At 37.5% G+C, this 21464-nt stretch overlaps 1 protein-coding gene across 1 annotated transcript in view; it reads right to left on the reverse strand.

Moving 5' to 3' along the window:
* Positions 1-21464, reverse strand: part of BRWD1 (bromodomain and WD repeat domain containing 1) — a 123660-nt gene that overhangs the window by 36079 nt on the left and 66117 nt on the right. Inside the window, exons 22-32 of the mRNA XM_043474437.1 lie at positions 18599-18693; positions 15802-15991; positions 14052-14177; positions 13850-13957; positions 11375-11499; positions 10641-10723; positions 9142-9253; positions 8116-8177; positions 3934-4089; positions 3593-3713; positions 1596-1721 (exon numbers count right to left, since the gene is read on the reverse strand). Of these exons, the coding sequence (XP_043330372.1) occupies positions 1596-1721; positions 3593-3713; positions 3934-4089; positions 8116-8177; positions 9142-9253; positions 10641-10723; positions 11375-11499; positions 13850-13957; positions 14052-14177; positions 15802-15991; positions 18599-18693 (1304 nt within the window). The remainder of the gene's footprint in view (positions 1-1595; positions 1722-3592; positions 3714-3933; positions 4090-8115; positions 8178-9141; positions 9254-10640; positions 10724-11374; positions 11500-13849; positions 13958-14051; positions 14178-15801; positions 15992-18598; positions 18694-21464) is intronic.

A 21464-nucleotide genomic window follows, 5' to 3' on the forward strand; every position in this document is an offset into this window, starting at 1 on the left:
TGCTTTTGAAGTGTGGTGTTGGAGAAGACTCTTGAGAGTCCCCTTTGGACTGCAAGGAGATCCAACTAGACCATCCTAAAGGAGATCAGTCCTGGGTGTTCATTGGAAGGACTGATGCAGAAGCTGAAACTCCAGTACTTTGGCCACCTGATGAGAAGAGTTGACTCATTGGAAAACACCCCGATGCTGGGAGGGATTGGGGGCAGGAGGAGAAGGGGACGACAGAGGATGAGATGGTTGGATGGCATCACCGACCCAATGGACATGAGTTTGAGTAATCTCCGGGAGTTGGCAATGGAGAGGGAGGCTTGGCATGCTGCCATCTATGGGGTCACAAAGAGTTGGACACGACTGAGCGACTGAACTGAAGAACTGAAGTATGTATGGAAATTAAGCTGGTAATCCAGAAGTACTGTAAGTATGGTCTCAACTACATGAATACACAGATGAGTTTTTCTAAGTTATCACCACTGGTAATATTTGTACAGTAAGTATCAGGAAAATGGCTGATTTGAGATAAAAGAGAATAGAAAAAAAAAAAAAGGAAGTAGAAACTGAAGCAAATTACATCTTGACCTCACTGTAAACACAGCAGAAGAAAGAATGTTAAACAGGGCTATCTAGACATGACGGGGATGAAAATGGGCATGAGAATTTGGGGGAAAAGGCAACAAGCTTGAGTCCTCCAGACAATGGACAGATTCCACCCAGGAGGGTGAAAAAGACTGGAATTATTTATTCACCAGTTTGGAGCCAGATGTTTAAAATAATGCCAGAATTTAAAAATTATCTTCTCTAATACATAATTCTTTCAAAGAATTTTTATAACTGTGGGGGAAAGGCATATAAGATCATACAGCAAAATCATGTAACATTTTAAAGGAAAGAGGCTGAGTAATGTGTCCAAAGTCATCCAGAAAGTTGACTAGAAAGGATTATGTTGGGACTAGGATCTCAATTTGCAGGTCAGTTTTAATCCTACTATTTGAAACTGATTTCCAAATGCCAGAAAGTGTGGACTATTCATACATACACACTTTCACAGGATACAATCTAAAACAGATTAAAACTCAATCTAATCATGAGAAAATATCAGAGGACCCAAATTAAACTACATGCTACTAAATAAGGGTACAACATTCATTAAAAAATGATGAGGTAATTAAAGAAAGAAAAGACTAGATTAAAGGAGACTATGAAAACCAAAGAGCGAATGCAGTGGGAATTCTGGATTGGATCCTGCACCAGAAAAAGACACTGATGTAAAAACTGATGAAATCTATATAAATTCTGTACTTCAGTCAATAGTATTGTACCAAGGATAGTTTCTTAACACTTCATAAGGACACCACAGCTGTGTAAGATGTCAACCTAAGGGGAAAACAGGGCAACTCTCTGTAGTATAAAATTATTTCAAAATTTTAAAGAAACAAAAAATTTGAGTGTTCAACTTCTTATTCCTTTAACTAACTTATAACCACAGGAAGAGAAATTTAAAGAAATGTCCTTTAACATAACACATTAAAATGCAACAGATTAAAAACACAATATGCAAAGTAACGTTTCCACAACATCTATAACATGAGGTCACTTACTTGATAAATTTTAAAAGCTGGTCTGTTATCTTCTTAGCTGATCTTGCAATTACACTCTCAGGTTCATTAAATGTTCTGGCATTGTGTTCTATATATCTGACTTCCCAAACTAACGCAGATAGCCTCCTTCAAAGTAAACAACAAGGAAGTTAGGGTTTAAAAAAGAAAATACAGAAACCAAGTTTAAAAATCCTGCATGTTAAGCCCGTATGATACAGTAAAATAATGCTGTCAACTTCATCACAGTCATAGCAGTTGTATTAGAAGCTGAACTGCAGAGAATACATTTAAGGACTGAAAATCTTAACAGATCACTTAATCACATCCAGAAAACCAAAAAGGCAACTCTTCCTTTTCACACTGCCTTTAGGCATGTTTGAAGCTATACACTCAATGAATGAAATGTGTTAAATACCATCAATCCTAATAAACTCAATCTGACTACAGACTGACAAAGTAGTTTCTGACTAAACCCATGTTTGCAACACTGCAGGGGTAAATTAACACCAACAATATGAACAAGAAGTCAGTATTTTGTGAAGATAATTTCTCAAAGTTGCTGAATCATACAGAATAAAATACCATCACCTACTTAAAAAAAAAAATCATTGAGATTGGGAAATTTTATGGTTTTTCAGCACTATAAAAGCCAGAGACAAAAAGTTGATTCCAGGAAATTAATTTTCAAAGGTCAAAGTCCAATTATTAACTCAGTTCAGCTGCTCAGTCGTGTCTGACTCTGTGACCCCATGGACTGTAGCACGCCAGGCTTCCCTATCCATCACCAACTCCTGAAGCTTGCTCAAACTCATGTCCATCGAGTTTTATGGTGATGCCATAAAACCATCTCATCCTCTGTCGTCCCCTTCGCCTCCTGTCTTCAATCTTTTCCCAGCATCAGGGTCTTTTCCAAGGAATCAGTTCTTCACATCAGGTGTCCAAAGGATTAGAGTTTCAGCTTCAACATCAGTCCTTCCAGTGAATATTCAGGACTGATTTCCTTGAGGATTGACCGGTTTGATCTCCTTGCATTCCAAGGAACTCTCAAGAGTCTTCTCTAACAGCACAGTTCAAAAGCATCAATTCTTCGATACTTAGCTTTCTTTATGGTCCAACTCTCACATCCATACATGATTACTTTCCAGTAATTACTTTCCATACTTTTGACTGATATGGTTTGTCAGCAAAGTAATGTCTCTGCTTTTCAATATGCTGTCTAGGTTGGTCATAGCTTTTCTTCCAAGGAGCAAGCGTCCTTTAATTTCATGGCTGAAGTCACTATCTGCGGTGATTTTGGAGCCCAAGAAAAATTATTAACTAAATTTTATATTTAAATGGAGCAGCTTTTGAAAGATAGAGACCAATACAGTATACAAACGCATATATATGGAATTTAAAAAGATGGTAACGATAACCCTATATGTAAAACAGAAAGAGACACAGATGTATAGAACAGACTTTGGGGCTCTGTGGGAGAAGGCGAGGGTGGGATGTTCTGAGAGAACAGCATTGAAACAAGTATATAATCAAGGGTGAAACAGATCACCAGCCCAGGCTGGATGCATGAGACAAGTGCTCGGGCCTGGTGCACTGCGAAGACCCAGAGGGATCGGATGGGGAGGGAGGCGGGAGGGGGGATCGGGATGGGGAACACATGTAAATCCATGGCTGATTCATATCAATGTATGGCAAAAACCACTACAGTATTATAAAGTAATTAGCCTCCAACTAACAAAAATAAATGAAAAAAAAAAGAAAAACAGAATACTAAAGACTAAAGAATGAAATGTGTCACTTTCCTTGCCCAGGTTCTATCCATACCTACCCACAGGCATCTAACCCTGTCTTACACACAGGACCAAGAAATGACTATAATGAAAGAAGAGAATGAAATGGAAAATAATGTGAATCAGCCCCCACTCCAGAACTGTCAACCACTACTACCTCTTTTCACTCTAACTGGTACAGCCCAAATTATCTTTAAAGTTTCTACTCACCTGTAAAATCGATTCACAAGTCTCATTCGAATGGTGTACAGATCAGTTGGGTAAGCCACTACAGTACAGTACTTCGGGTATGTACACAAATCAACCGGACCTGCAAAAGCTGCTGCGATATCTGTAACGGCAGAAGGAAGAAACTTCATCTAAGTTCACGACCTCTACGGGACATTTCTCAACAAATCATTCATAAAACAGAGCTACCATCAACACTGCAGGCTTACCACAAAAGTAACAAATGGAAATTGTAATAAAAGAACATGATCACATTACTGTTTTAAAATACCTCTGTGGAAAAGAAATCATGAAAATCAAACTTTTCCCCATAAAAAACTTACCAAGATTCAAAAGTTGATCTATACCACTAATAATTCGTTCACATTCTTCATCTCTTGATTTCTGACCCCATTCACCATCTTGGGGTTTGTAGAGCAATTTCTCTAGCTCATCTGAAGTGACAGAAATACTAGCGCCTAATTCTTCAGGTGGATCAACTATGATTTCAGCAAAAAAAAAAACAAAAGAAAAAAAAAAATCAAACGAGAAACCAAATATACACTATATTTTAAATTCAGCTGCCCAAGTTCATAAACAGGATACTAACCAAAGGAAAAAGAAGCTAATTTGTAGCGGACAAACCTGGCCGACTCCACTTAAATCAAATGATTAAAGTTAACATTCCCAGTAATAGGACAAACTATTATCAGATGCCTCCTATAGGATGTACTGGGAAAGCCACAACATCACTTCTCTGACACGACTGCCAAACATGCAAACTCCAGAATTAATCATGGGGGACATCAGACAAACCCAAACTGAGGGAGATTCTACAAAGTGGCCAGTGCTCTTCAAAGGTATCATGGGTGTGAAAGATAATGAGAAAATTCAGGGACCACAGACTAAAGGAAATGGAGAAGACATGGCAATGAAACCCAGTTCAGTTCAGTCGCTCAGTCATGTCCGACTCGTTGTGACTCCATGAACTGCAGCACACCAGGCCTCCCTGTCCATCACCAACTCCCGGAGTCCACCCAAACCCATGTCCATTGAGTCGGTGATGCCATCCAACCATCTCATCCCCTGTCATTCCCTTCTCCTCCTGCCCTCAATCTTTCCCAGCATCAGGGTCTTTTCAAATGAGTCAGCTCTTTGCATCAGGTGGCCAAAGTACTGGAGTTTCTGCTTCAACATCAGTCCTTCCAAAGAACACCCAGGACTGATCTCCTTTAGGATGGACTGGTTGGATCTCCTTGCAGTCCAAGGGACTCTCAAGAGTCTTCTCCAACACCACACTTCAAAAGCATCAATTCTTCAGTGCTCAGCATTCTTTATAGTCCAACTATCACATCCATACATGACCACTGGAAAAATCATAGCCTTGACTAGATGGACCTTTGTTGACAAAGTAATATCTCTGCTTTTTAATATGCTGTCTCTAGGTTGGTCATAACTTTCCTTCCAAGGAGTAAATGTCTTTTAATTTCATGACTGCAGTCACCATCTGCAGTGATTTTGGAGCCCAAAAATATAAAGTCAGACACTGTTTCCACTGTTTCCCCATCTATCTGCCATGAAGTGATGGCACCAGATGCCATGATCTTGGTTTTCTGAATGTTGAGCTTGAAGCCAACTTTTTCATTCTCCTCTTTCACTGTCATCAGGAGGCTCTTTAGTTCTTCACTTTCTGCCGTAAAGGTGGCATCATCTGCATATCTGAGGTTATTGATATTTCTCCCAGCAATCTTGATTCCAGCTTGTGCTTCTTCCAGCCCAGCGTTTTTCATGATGTACACTGCATGTAAGTTAAATAAGCAGGGTGACAATATACAACCTTGACGTACTCCTTTTCCTATTTGGAACCAGTCTGTTGTTCCATGTCCAGTTCTAACTTGCTTCCTGACCTGCATACAGATTTCTCAGGAGGCAGGTCAGGTGGTCTGTTATTCCCATCTCTTTAAGAATTTTCCACAGTTTAAAAAAAAAAAAGAATTTTCCACAGTTTATTGTGATCCACACAGTCAAAGGCTTTGGCATAGTCAATAAAGCAGAAATAGATCTTTTTCTGGAACTCTCTTGCTTTTAAGATAATCCAGCGGATGTTGGCAATTTGATCTCTGGTTCCTCTGCCTTTTCTAAAACCAGCTTGAACATCTGGAAGTTCACAGTTCATGTATTGCTGAAGCCTGGCTTGGAGAATTTTAAGCATTACTTTACTAGCACGTGAGATGAGTGCAATTGTGTGGTAGTTTGAGCATTCTTTGGCATTGCCTTTCTTTGCGATTGGAATGAAAACTGACCTTTTCCAGTCCTGTGGCCACTGCTGAGTTTTCCATATTTGCTGGCATATTGAGTGCAGCACTTTCACAGCGTCATCTTTCAGGATTTGAAATAGCTCAACTGGAATTCCATCACTTCCACTAGCTTTGTTTGTAGTGATGCTTCCTAAGGCCCACTTGACTTCACATTCCAGGATGTCTGGCTCTAGGTGAGTGATCTCAGCGTCGTGATTATCTGGGTCGTGAAGATCTTTTTTGTACAGTTCTTCTGTGTATTCTTGCCACCTCATCTTAATAATCTTCTGCTTCTGTTAGGTCCCTACCATTTCTGTCCTTTATTGAGCCCATCTTTGCATGAAATGTTCCCTTCGTATCTCCAATCTTGAAGAGATCTCTAGTCTTTCCCATTCTGTTGTTTATCCAAGCTATAAAAAAACATTAGGACTATGGCAAAAACCTGGAAAAGGCTGGGAGGATTATAATTGTTATTAAGGGTATTTCCTGATTTTGATGACTGCATTGCACTACGGAAGATGCTAACATTTGAGAAAGCTGGGCGTTCAGAAATTCTTTGTACTTTCCATTGTCAATTTTTACTGTACTTTTTAAACATTTCATTTTGAAATAATTTCAAGCTCAAGAATACTACAAAACATTGTTTTAAAAGAGCATGCGCATTTTAAAAAAGAACAAGAGGCAATGTAAATATTCAGAGAATAGTTTCTTAAAAATTATTTAAAAAGGAGAAAAATGTCAGCAAGTCTGGAAGACAAATGTATCACTCTAACAATCTGATATGTAAAACAATATTTTATTATTACTTAATGCACATTTCCAAGACTGATAATGCAAATGAGCATTTCTTCATACACCTCCAAATTTATCTTTCTGCCTATTCATGATGTTTGACAACTCTTCCAAGGACTTCATGGCCTCATAAACATGTAAAATCTTTCTATGTGAGTGCTTTCACTAATTTGGCATTGTTTAGACAGAAGCATCTACAACTGGCTGTTAAAAACACGGGCTGATGCCAGACAGCTTAGAATCCTAATCCTATCCTTTTCAGAGCTGTGCAACTCAGAACCAGCTACTGGAGACTCTCCTGAGTCTGCATTCCTTCACCTGTGAAATTAATAACAGAGCATCACCTCAGAGAAAGATTAAATGAAATGATACACATGAAGTCCTTAGCAACAAAGTAAGACCTCAAAAAGTGTTGATTTTCACTTATCTATATATGCATTATACAATGCAAAATTTCATTTCACATTTCTAAGTATTATTTATTAAGATACTAAGCTCAAAAGAAGATTTAATGACAAAGTCACTGGTGACTGTCAAGAATGGTAGTTGTTTTTTCAAATATTTCTGGAAAAACTCATTTCCAAAGTAAAGCAAGACAACAGTTGATGGAGATATGTCAGTGAATAACACATGAAGGAAAAGGGCTTGACCCCTAAGGTGGACATAGGAACACCACACAGAGCAAAAGTTTCATGTGTCAATAAGTGGAGGTAGAAGGAAAAAAGTTTTTGCATGTTTTTATGTTCAATCCACACTAATATAAAAGAAAAGCCTGACAGAGGAGAGATGGAGACAAGAGATACAGGGCACTCCTTCAAAAAGTTTAACAGGAGTGAAGTTAATTCAGTAGCTAAAATGTTGAAGAAAATGTAATGAGAGCTGTTTTAAAGGTACAAGACACAAATTTAAACTTGAATGGAGATGGGAAAGTTTCATTGTTGAAGGCAATGAACTCAGTGTCAATACCGGGTCTGAGAGAAGCTCAAAGCAGGGGACAGCAGGCACTGCAGAAGAGGCTGCTGCTGGAACAGACACTTACCTCTAACAGGAAAGGAACAGACAAACCCTAGTAAGACCGGCAAGCTGACATAACGCAAGAGACAGACAGAAGTCAAATTAGACTTTTCTTTGAAGAAACAAACAGGGTACTAAAATAAGGATGAGGAAAAGGAAATGGAGGGTTCATGAACGAGGTCAAGAAGAGATAAATACATAGTTACATGAGAAATGATAGCTGGTGACTAAGATATAGTCAGAAACAGGCTGGAAACAGGATAAGAATTAAGGAGCCAGATACACATAATTCTGTTCACTTATTTTACTGAAGCTCAGTTACCATAATAATTTTAATGTTTCTCAAAGACCACAAATGCACTCTATGTACATGAATAAGATTAAATACTGAAAACATATTTTCATCATTTAAAAACTACATACCATTGTCAGGTATTGGTTCCATATCCCATGGGCTAAGTTTTTCAATTTCAGTATTGTCCCACCTGTTAAGACCGAAAAGGTTTGGTTAGCCTTCCACAAAGGCAATTTCTGGCTAGTAACTAGGTATCCACTATTAGAGTAAACAAAAAGATAGAAAATGCAAAAATTAACCTCACTGTAGCAATGAAAGTTTAAGTATTAACAGTGAGAGTTTTTCAGGATACATGATAAAGCATGCATGCATGCTAAATTGCTTCAGTCATGTCCGACTCTGTGCGACCCTATGGACGGCAGCCCACCAGGCTCCTCCGTCCACAGAATTCTCCAGGCAAGAATACTGGAGTGGGTTGCTATTTCCTTCTTCATATAAAGAAGTATAAAAATGTATGGCACGTTCAAAAACAGAACCAAAAATCTTGTGTGGCCTGTACCCAGGGTAAGTGAAGAAAGACTGTGTGAAAGCCTTGAATGCCATGCTTCAGAATGTGGACTTTGTTTCCACAGCCAATGGAAAGACAGCAAAGACTTTTTCTGAACAAGGCAAATGGAGTAATATGTGCTCCTGAACAATGAAATGATCCTGCAACACCAGGCTGAGGAAATGCCGTGCTCAGTCACTCAATCATGTCTGACTCTTTGCAACCCCATGGACTGTAGTCTGCCAGGCTCCTCTATCCACGGGGATTCTCTAGGCAACAATACTGGAGTGGATTGCCATGACCTTCTCCAGGGGATCTTCCCAACCTAGGGATCAAACCCACATCTCCTATGTCTCCTGCATTGGCAGGTAGATATTTTACACTGAGTCAGAGCTACACAAAAGGCCCCTGGGAAGCAAGGGGAACCTATACCAACGAAGGGACTAGCAACAGAGGCATGCTAGAAAGACTCTACAAGTGTGAGACTGACATAATAACAAATTAGATGGTGTTATTTTTATTAACCTGAAACACATTAGTGATCTATATTACAACCTGTCACAGTGAACAAATGTTGGCAGAGGACCATTTTCATTGACATACAAACCTCACAATGTAACACTGGAAATGACTATCAGGGTACTGTGGCTGATATGGCTCTTGACGTAGCACCGTTCCAAACCACCAAGCATCGTCAATGATAGAACGGAACCTGTCACCTATAAGAGACAACCAAATCTGATATATCAATTTGCTAATAACATTAACAATTTAAATTTATACAACTCCTATGACACAGATAAATCAAATAATATCTTATCTTAAAATTAGTCATTCTTCTTGTAGAGAATCAAAGTTAAAATTCTTTTTTAAATGGGCACCTTATTGAAACAGAATGAGAGCTTATAATTTACACATTATGGGGGTTGAAAAACAGGAATAGCTAAGAAACTATCAAGTTCTTTGGGACTTGGCTGTACAATGTTAACTTCCATATATTCCAGTTGTCTGGTTTTTGTTTTCTTTTTGGTGGCTAGATGTTCTTCTTCAAGAAAACTTTCATCTCCTCAGTCCCCAAAATAACCCTGATTACCTGAGTGGACATTAACATTAAACTAGTATACCAAGAGAAGTCATATTCTCTGAAAAGATTTCATTCCAAATAGGGACTCAGGGAATTTATCTAAAATTTACCTATTTGTATTGCCTGTAGAAAAAGGTAACAGAAATTAGAAAAATTAATGAGGTCTTAGCATCATTTATGAATGTGTACATGAGCTGACACAGTGGAGGTAGAACAGAGTACTTCACTAAAACTGATAAATGGAGAATGAGCTGTTCTAGGTGCCTGCAGTCAGCTTAATACATGAGCTCCCCAGACAGCACTGCATGCTCAACAGCAACACATGCGGAACTGGGAAACAGCTATGACAGGCGCCGGCCTCATGACAGCCGTCAATTATATCCTGAGGAAATTAACGACCACACAAGCCTAAGCAAGCCAGCCCACTGGCCTGCTCTAAACAGTCACCACAAAAACAACATTCAAACCACATTCAAATGCCCACATTAAAAATTAGTGCCTACATTTAGGTGATTTTATTTTTTCTGTCCACCTATATAATTCATGGTTATAAAATGTCAATTTTATACAAATTTTTAATTTATTAAAGGAATAGTTTTCTCAAGTCATTCTATTTACGTCTAGGTTGATATAGTATCAAAGGCAAGATATTCTGATAGACCAGAACACTATCAGTGTAACATCTGCATCATTTTTCAACCTTCTGATTGTTTTATATCAGAGGTAATTTTATGGATTATACCAGTGTCACATAGTAGATGGAGATAATGCAGTGTAGACCAGTCTGAAAGGAAATAAAAGATGTACTCTAGCCTATAATCAAGGAGTAAGAAATCATTCTTCCGAAATGTCACATATCATACTAAGCCCTAAGCAAAATATACTTAGCAGTCACTTATATTTCTTTCCAGAATTTACATGTTTCCATCCTCCATAATAAGCAGCACCACAACCAAAAAATTCAGATCAATGAGAGATTAATTTCTCAGGGTATTCATAAAATCCAATAAGAACAGACTTACAAGACTGCCAATTCCTCTGTCTTGCTTCATCATAAAACTGACGCAATACAAGAAAGTCAATAACATCTGGCATATCATGGTATCTAAACAAAAATAAAAGATCGTTAAATTTCCTTCATAGCAGGTTATAGTCCAGAACAACAATGTCCAAAGAAACTACAATGGGGCCCATATATGTAGTTTTTAATTTTCGACTAGCCTTATTAAAGTAAAAAGAAACCAGTGAAATTAATTTTAAGTGTATTTTATTTAACCCAATATAGCCTAAATATTGTTTTACCAAATAATTAATACAAAATAATGAAATATTTTACATTATCCAAGCCTTCAAAATCCAGTGTGTAAACTTACATCACACTCAATTCAAATTAGCAACAGTTCAAGTTCCTGGCAGCCACATCTGGCTGACAGCTACCACACTGGACGGCACAGGTTTAGAAAATTATTCTAACGTTTTCTGAAAAACAAATGTAGATGCCATCTCCACTACAGGCCAGAATTCTCTACACATTTAAGTGGCATGGAAAATGTTAATTGACACAATCCTGCCTAACTGTCACTGCAGACCCAGGATTTTTACTTATGTGGGTCTCCTCTATCTGACCTGCAGCTCACACCTGTGCTGTCCACAGTGCTCTACTATTTACCCTGCAGCTGAATGGAAAGGACATACTAACCAGGCAGGAGGGAAAATCTAAATTTAAGTAACTCCATTTAAAAAATACAACATGTACCTAATAGAGAAAGATTTGTCCATAAGTTTTCCAGTTGCAGGATCTATAAATGCTAGTTTGAGGCAACAAAGTGTAGGGGGTCCAACCTCATATCGTATTCCAACTATTTTGACCAATTCTTGATCCTGTAACAGATATTTTAAAAAGGATATATGGTTAAAATAAAGCAATTCCTCAAGATGATTAATTCTCCCCATATTCCCAAATTAAGTCAACTCACAATTCAGGATTTCAAACCAGAGGAGGGATTTAATTTACCACTAATTACAGTCATTTTTTGCTAAATATTCACATCTTTTTGAAGGTGTATTTAAACATTTTCTAATGTAAGCAATATACTAAAATTAGGAAAAAACACAACAAAAGGAGGAGGACACAAATCACCCATCAGCTCAGTATCTAAAGACAACCACTGTATACAATTGGAACTTCCTTCTGACATTCTTCTCTTTCTAGAGATACATTTTCATTTACATAATTTTGTATTATGCAAATAAAAATATATAAGCATTTGGCTTACTATTCTTCAAAAATTTGATATTAAATTTCAACCTGATACATTGCCATAAATACTTGTTTATATGAAAATCTACTGTGTGTTGTGACCTACTCCAGGCAGTTGGGGTAAGTAAGGCAACAGGAGAGGTTCCTATTGTCAGAGAGCATCCTACTCATTAATGAGACTTCTCCCAATATCTGCTTCCTTAACGCTAACAGTAGGAGATCATTCATCCACTTATTCACTGCACAAAACGTTATAGTTATAATATGCCAAAATGCTGAAAGTGCAGTTGATTCTCATTATCTGCAGCATTCTTATTATTCTACAGGGCCACCTAAAACAGGACATCAGTGAGTTCACAGTAAATACTGAACCACTGCTTCTGAAGGAAAAACAAGCTCAGGTTGCTACAAGTCACAACATTTCAGTCACCTAATTAATATAGTATCTTGTGTAATATGAATCTCGGTGTTAAAAAACCTCCTTTAATATATGTGCTGAGTCATTAACACTGGACTCAAAGCCAACAGCACACTATGACTCATGTCTCAGTGAAGCTAATCTAACACAGACCTTCTACATAAGGTACATCATCACTTTCTTGTTTTTAGTAACACAAGACAGTACTTGAGCACTATGTTTGGGGACCATTTTAAACAGCAAGTCACCAACAAAAAAGCACAAAAATGTGAAAAAATTTAATGTGGCAATGAATAAAATGAAAAGAACACTTATTTACAACATGAGAGCTCAAAAGCAGCTCATCTTGTTCAACCCCAGCTAAGAAAAACGTTAAGAGGGCAAATCAAATTTTTGCCAAGCTATGCATGTCTCCAAAATGACTAGAAAGTATGTTGAATATTGATTCTGGTGTTACAAATGGTATACAGTGAATAGGCAAGCTGCAAAGAAAAATTCATGAAAAATGAGAATCAACTGTCCTCAGGTACACAGTAGTAAGTAAAAGAGACATACATCTCAATGTATCTAAAGCTAATTGCACAGAAGCAGTTTTTTCACCTTCCACAGTTAATCAAAGTATTCAAAAATATGAAGCATAAAAAATAAAAATTACCTATAAAACTATTCTACATTTAATCACCACTGACATTTGTATTTATTTTGGTTGACCCCATGCCTTTAAAATTTTTTTGTAACTAAAACTGTAATTTCACATCCCCTTTTTCCTCATACTGGTACATTATGAAAATGCAACATTCATTTAACAAATACTTTACAACTTTCAGTTACATGGTGGGCTCTACATAGTAACCAAATATAGAAACATATCATGATTTGGTTCATTGGGTATTGTGGGATATTTGGATTTTTTACTAATTTTTGGTTTTTATAAACAGTGATATGGAATTACCTTGCTCATAAATTTGTATGCACTTTTGGTTGTTTCCTAAATTACCAAAAGTAAAATCACTATTTTAAAGATGTAAATATTTTCAGTTTTAATTCTAATTACCAAGATATCCTCTAGGGAGCCTGGACTTGTTTCTTGCACCTTTATCACCAAGTTGAATAACTATTAATAAACCAAAACCTTTGCTGCTACTTGTTAGAACATGGTATTTTTCTTTAAATGTTAAAAATATGTATACAAAGTACAGGGAAGCTAAAGTTTTTCCTGTACTTTATGTGTGTCATTGAAACTTTTTTACGAATTTTTTTGTTTGCTTTTTGGAGACTTGCACGTCTTTTCAAAATCTGTCCTGGGTACAAGCATTTTAAAATTAATGGTAATATAGTCAAGATGCCTTCTAGCAGTATACAGAGTGTCCACCAATAAGCATGTCTTCTGACTAGACCTTAATGCTTAGCAGGTTAACAGCAAAAATGTTAAGGTGGAAATTAATGGAAAGATAGTAATATGGCATGCCTCCAGAGTGTCTCTTAAATGGATTTATAAATAACTACATATGAACGTGCTAAATGTTTAAGATTTCATAATGCCATCATCTTACCCTAAGATCCATTTTTCTCCATGGCTCCTTGTTAGGGTTCAGTTCATAAATGTTATTTCTTCTGACAGCCTCAATATAAGCTTCATGACCCTGTCGAAAATATATTACCTACAAAAGGGAAATAGACATTTAAAAATAAAAACCTAAGAGTAATATTAATTTTATGATCCATATTCATATTTTTAAACTCTTTAACTCTCACCTCATCACCCATTTGAGGAACAAAAGGAGATTTTCGAAGTGTGGTGTCAGTTATCCAAACTGGAGGATGAAATTCATATAAATGTTCCACGTCTGCAAGCTCTGTCTGAGTCATCCTCCGCAAATTCTGCCAAGGGGAAGAGTACAAAGTTTCATAGGCTAGAAAGTGGCAGCATGCACTGTTTAATTGAAAACAAAATACTTTGGCTGTTTTATAAGCATGTCACCTAATGATTACTTTCTAATAGCATATATATTTGGTTCATACACACACAGGAACATTATCAGTTGTATAAGCATTGTAAATCTACTGAGCACTTTCTCCTGAATTTCTAACAGATTCTTCATAGCACTCACCTTACATCCTATGAAGTGGGGCTTATTTCCAAGTAAACCCTCTTCAACAACCCTCTTTAACACACATGCTTTGCCAAGACTCCACAGTGAATTTTACCACAGACTAATTATCTCAGGCAGTCTCCTCTAGATTTGAGGTTTTGAGACTGCTAATTTTACATGAGTTCACTTACATGTGGAATTTAAAAGATAACACTAATGCACTTTTATAAAACAGAAACAGATTCACAGGCAGATAACAGACTTGTGGCTCTCAAGGGGAAGGGAGGTGGGAGAGGGATTGGCTGGGAGTCTGGGGCTGGTAGAGGCAAGCTATTACATACAGGATGGATAAACAACAGGTCTACTGTATAGCACAGAGGACTATATTCAATATGCTGTGATAAACCATAATGGAAGAAAAATTTTTTAAAAAAGAGACTGGTAATTTTAAACCAGAACCACAAATTCTGATACTCCTCCTTTCCTCTTTAGCAGGTGGAGCCCAAGTCTCCTCCACTGGAGTATGGGCTCCAACTCCTTTTAACAAAGAGAAAAAAGCATAAGTAACAATGGGCAACTTCTAAGCCTAGGTCATAAAAGGTTTAGCCCTTGTTTAATTTTCGTTCCATTTGCTCTGGGGACAATCTGCTACCAAGTTAAGAAGACACTCAAGCAGCTCTATGGAGCGACCCATGTGGTGAGGAACTGAGGCCACCAGCCAACTACTCCATGAACAAGCTTCAAAGATCCACCTCTGGTCAAGACTTCACAACACTGTGACCCACGCCAATATGATGACTGCACCCTCATGAGTCAAAAATCAGCTAATCAGTTTCCAAATTCCTGATTCATTAAAACATGAAATAATACATGTTTGTTGATCTGTTATACAGCAAAAGATAACTAAATACAAAGACACAGCATCTTTAAATATTCAACTGGAGCACATGCACTGTATGTGTAACGAGGTACGGGGATGTTACAATTAGGAAAACAGTACTAAGACAGAACACGTCAAACGACAACGGGAAACGTGACATAGCAGACAAAACAAGAAGGCCCTTAAAATGCCTGGAAGCATACTTCTGGTGTTGAAATTGACAGGAGAAGTAAAAGTTATGGTGGGGTTCTGAGCAAAACAGATCTTTCCCTCTGAAGTTACAGATTCAAAAAGGTGTTAAGTACCAAGTTCAATTAAGAGCAGATTAGATAGTTTTAATAATAAAGAAGCTTTTCCAAAAGTAAGTTTGTTTGTATTTTACATTTGACTCCTGATGATACATTATGAGTCAAAATAATAATAATAATAATGAAGGCTCCAAACTCCCAAAGATATCCAATTTCTAAACATGGACATAATATAAACTATGAAAGTGTAGATAGATGTTATTTTTAAGGATATACTTTCGTACCTCTTTTTTAGGCTTATTTTCTTTCTTTCTCTTTCGTCTCCTTTTTGGAGGAGATAAATTCTCAGCAGACATTTCATCCTCTGAACTGCTGCAAAATCGAGTAATTCGTCGACGAGATGATGTTCGTAAAGGAGGCTGCAGGTGGATGCCTGCATCAGCTGTCCAATCAGAATACCTAGAGGAAGAGTCACTGGAAAAGGAAAAGTTGTAAGTTGTATGGAACCAGAATCTAAGCCTGAATAGCAAATTAATCCTACAATCTTAAGAGAGATGGAGACAACAAGGAGGAAAGAAAAGAGCCTTGGAAGATTCAACTACCCTATCAATGAATACCGATGTGACCAAAGATCATGCAAAGACAACAACGTTCACTGACACTGGAAATTAGAAAAGGATTTAAGCCTGAGTAAATGTTTTTAAGTATAATTTGGATGAGACTTTACAGAAGACAACATCAAGAGCCAACTAATAATTCCCCCTTCCAAAAATGAAATGTAGTTATGAAAACAGTAGAGACCCCACAGAAAAGCAGCACTTTCCCTAAACTGCAGGAAGCTCAGAAATGTACTAGAAAAGTTAACTGGAATGACAGACCCGTCAGTGAGTATATTGAGAAGCACAAGGAAAGCAGAGCCATACCAAACAGAAAGCTCTAAGTGGGCACAGATTCTTGCCAAGAAGGGGATTCTCCCTGATAGGAGAAAAGATCCCAGAGAGGGACAAGTCTTTGCCTACTCTGGAGCAAAAGCAGAGTCAAATAGGGAACTTAATCTTGAAAACTACCCCCTACCACACTGCCAGCTTTAGCAAACACAGAAGAGGACAAAGACCCTCTATTGGGGCCATCGTAACCCAACCACATACCTCCCAGGCTCCATAAAACCCATATCCAAAAGCTATTCACTACAAATGTTATTTCTGCATTATCTTTTACACTATAAAAAGAGCTGTTTTAAAAATCTTAAGAGCATGTGCTTTATATAATAAAATTCACGATAAGTTGAATTCAAACATAATGAATACAGAGACAGAAAGGCAAGGGTGGTGGTTGCCAGGGCAGGTGGGGTGGAGTAATGAATTGCTGTTCAGTGGATGTATGTCTCAGTATTGCAAGGCGAAATGAGCTCTGGAGACTGGATGCACAACACTGTAAATGTACTTAACACTACTGAACTGTACAGTTAAAAACACTTACAATGATCAATTTCATGTTCTGTATATTTCCAACTAAAATTACATAAAAAAGACCAAGCACTAAAGAACTGATGCCTTCAAACTGTGGTGCTAGAGAAGACTCTTCTAGAGAAGACTCTGTCCAAGAGTCCCTTGGACTGCAAGGAGATCAAACCAATCAATCCTAAAGGAAATCAACCCTGAATACTGACTGGAAGAACTAATGCTGAAGCTGAAGTTCCAATACATTAGCAACCTAATGTGAAGAGCCCACTCACTGGAGAAGCCCCTGATGCTGGTAAAGATTGAAGGCAGCAAGAGAAGGGGGTGACAGAGGATGAGATGGTTGGATGGCATCACCGACTCGATGGACATGGGTTTGAGCAAACTCCAGGATGTCCTTCACCATCGAAGGACAGGGAAGCCTGGGATGCTGCAGTCCATGTGGTCACAAAAAGTTGGACACGACTGAGAGACTACAACAAACAAAACTAGACAAGTGTCCTAGAAATCACTCCAGCTCCTAAGCCTAATGGAATAAAAGAAGACAAGAAAAGAAGCCAGGAGTACGATAATAGTAGTCTGTAAAGCAAAGTATCAATGGAAACAAAAATACTCTGAGTTGTATTTAGGAGAGACAATCTTCTAGACATGGTGACAGAAATAATTACGAAGAGAGAATGACGTTTGGGTTTCTGGTTTGAGCATCGGCCAAGAAAGTTGACATTTTATCAAGATGAGGAACAGATACTAACACCTTCATTTCCATGAATTTGGATACCAAAACTAAACAAAAGCTAGTATGTATGATAAAATAATGTTTATATTTTAAGGCAGGGCAAGGAAAATTCAACATAAAATTCTCTATGTGCATCCATTTGGGCCTTCCTCCCTAATGAGCAGTGGGCGTCAGCATTGTATGTTAGCCAGAGTCGCTCACAGACAGGAGTGCCTGCTCAATAGTAGAGATTCTTTTTTCTCCTTTATTCTGACGTTAGCAATTTAACTTCTTAAAAGAATAACCTGCTTTCCCAGCTCTGGAGGGGTCACACGTACTTAGTGCTCACTTTGTACAAGCTGACCTAGACTACGTATCCTTGGCGAGATTTACGTAAAACAGCAGAATGTCATCCCAATGGACCATCTTTTATCTTGAAATTGCACGTGACTGTGCCTTCAGCTTCCAACAGGCCCAACAGTTCTCAGAGCTTCCTGTGAATCTGCCTCCTGGTTATAATCCTTAGTTTGGCTTGATTGGTTAATATTCCCTTTTTCTTCTTGATTAATTAACTGAATTTCCATCAACATATGCAATAACTAATAATAAATTTAACAGTGATTTTACCATACAGACTTTGGATATTCCTCTTTATGAACATAGCCCAAGGCTAAATTGCTATTTTGAGTACACATATTTACACTTTGGCTCACACGTTTTATAGTCAAACAAAATACCCAAAATATTCTCTATAGAAATAGCTGTTAATCCAGGTTTTTTCTCCTTTTAAATGTATTAAAAACCCGGTAGATGGAAGCTCTTACATCTTGAATGTCACTCAAGTATGATTCCATTCAAGGTTATGACTAAAACGCTTAAAAGTTTAAAACAAGTAAAAACAGGTACCTTGAACTTTCACTGTCACTTTCACTTCTTCTATCACTTTTCCATTCTTCTTCTTCAGAAGAACAAGAACCTTCACTCTGATCACAAGAAGTCTCCTGATTTGCGGAAGGAGAAAAATGAAAATCTTGATCTCCAACTTTAAATAACACAACTCAAGAGAAACCACACAGTCCTTCTAACCAGGTAATAAAATATAATTAGGTAAACTTAAAACAAAAAGCAAGTGTCTTTACTACATCCCTTTTCTTATCAAGGAATTAGGCAAGAGAAAATATCTGTGAGACTTAACACTACTACTATTAACAAATAAAAAACTGATATAAGAGACCATTCTCTGAGCAAAGTTAATAAGATAATGTAAACATTCTCAGTGTTTCGGACTCAAGTCAGTGTTAAGACGTGGGCAGTAGCATCTCGTACACTCTCAGTTCTCTAATGACATATGATGTTGAGCACCTTTTAGAATGCTTATGTGCTATCTGTATATCTTCTTTAACAAAGTGCCCGTTGGATCTTTTGTCGATTCTTAAATTTGATTAGCTTTTTCTTGAATTTTAAGAATTCAAGTCCTTTATCCGATACGAGTTTTATAAACATCTTCTCCCAGTCTGTGGCTTGTCTTTTCATTCTCCTAACAGTATTTTTCAGGCTTTTCTATTGTCAGGTTTTTCTTTCATGGATCACGGCATTGGAATTGTATCTAAAATTCATCACACCCAAGGTCATCTAGATTTTTATATCTTTTAGAAATTTTATGATTTTCTATTACATTTACATTATGATAATTTGGAGTTAATTTTTGTGAAACTGTGTCTAGATTTTTTTTTTCTTTTGCATGTGGCTATCCAGTTGTTTCATACCACTTGTTGAAAAGACTATGCCTTGTTCATTGAGTGGTCTTTGCTCCTCTGTCAAACGCTAATTGAGCCTATCTGTACTGGTCTATTTCTGGGTTTGTTATTCTGTTCCACTGATCTATTTGTCTATTCTTTCACCAGTACCATGCTGTCTTAAAAACTGTAGATTATTTATACTAAATCTTAAAGTCAGGTAGTAGCTATCAATCCTGTCCTTTTGTTGCTCTTCAGTATTGTTAGTTATTCTAGGTGTTTTTTTTTCCCCTCCAAACAAACCTCAGAATCTCTTTGCCAATATCCACAATATTAACTTGCTGGGACTTTGACTGGGACTGTGTTCATCTATAGATGAAGGTGGGAAGAAATAATATCTTAACAAAGATGTGGAGCACAGGAACTTTCATTCCCTGGTGATCAGAATATAAAATGTAACACAGCCACTCTGGGTAAGAGATTGGCAATTTCTTACAGAGCTAAAAAGAAACTGATCAGAGAGGAAAATTAAACTCACATTACTAAAAAGGGGTCAATGTGAAAAGGCCACATACTTTTTGATCCAACTATTTAACATTTTAGAAAAGTCAAAACTATGGAAATGGTAAAAAGATCAATGGTGCCCATGCTCAAGAAGACAAAGAAAGTGATGATTAAGTACAACAGAACGGGGTTGAAGACAATGGAACTATTCTGTATCTTATGGTAGATACCAAACATTATGCATCTGTCACACCCCATACAGCACAGTGATCCCTAATGTAAACTACAGAATTTAGTTAATGATAATGTATAAAACTGGTTCATCAGTTGCAGCAAGTGTACTATACTAAATCAAGATGTCATTAACAGGAAAGAGAAACCATATATGGGACCTATGTAATTTTTTTTAAACCTGAAACTACTCTAACATATAAAGTCTTTAAAGGAAGAAAGGGGAACAAACGACTAATTTCCACAACCCTAAAAGCTGCAGTCTACTTTAACTGCTGGTCTTTGCTGCTAAGTTTTTTTTGTTTTGTTTTGTTTTCAGCTGTACTGGGTCTTCGTTGCAGGGGGTGCAAGCAGGCTTTCTCTAGTTGTGGCGAGCAGAGGCTACTCTCCAGTCGCAGCGCACAGGCTTTTCATTGTGGTGGCTTCTCCTGTTGCAGACCACGGGCTCTAGGCACTCTTGTTTCAGCAGTTATAGCTCATAGGCTTAGCTGCCCCAAGGCATGTGGGATCTTAGTTCCCAGACCAGGGATCAAACCTGTGTCTCTTGCAATAGGTAGGCATATTCTTAATCACTGGACTACCAGGGAAGTCCCCCGAAGCAGGTACTTTTAAACTGAGACACAACCTTTTCCTGTAACAGCCATTAAGTGCATCATAACAGATAATGAAAATGCCAAGGAGAAACAAAACTAAAAGAAAATATCAACTTTGCTCACTTCATTTGAAAATGCAAAGTAAACATATTCTAAAAAAAAATGTTTCTCAAAATGGGAGCCCAATGCCATTCAAGGAGTACAGATTCCTAGGCCTACCAATCTAGATCAACTGAACAGAAGTCTGCTTTTTATGTTCAAAATAGACTTCTAAAAAAGTCACAGTAATAATAAACTATTAAAATCTACTACCCGGAAACCACACATTCTGTGAAAAAATTTTACATGTTTTGTCTCAGTTAACTCTCAAAACACTTCTGTAGATAAAGGCAGGGTTAAGACAAAGCCAATGAAACTTAAGTTTCAGAGGTTTTCAATTTAACTTGTCTATCAAGGCCTTGTGTCTACTTGTAACTTTTTCTAAAGGATGTCCCTAAATTAAACAAGATTCAAACCCCCAAAATTCTGGATCTATCCTGCCTATGAGTTTTATACTGTCAAGTCACTACCTGCCCACTAACTAAATAACAACTATGGACAAGGATGTGAAGAAACTGGAAACTTCATACACCACTGACTGGGAATATAAAATTCAGCCACTTTGGAAAACAGTCTAGCAACTCCTCAAAAGGTTAACTACAAAGTTAC

Source organism: Cervus canadensis, chromosome 7, assembly GCF_019320065.1.
Source record: "Cervus canadensis isolate Bull #8, Minnesota chromosome 7, ASM1932006v1, whole genome shotgun sequence".
Taxonomy (NCBI): Eukaryota; Metazoa; Chordata; class Mammalia; order Artiodactyla; family Cervidae; genus Cervus; species Cervus canadensis.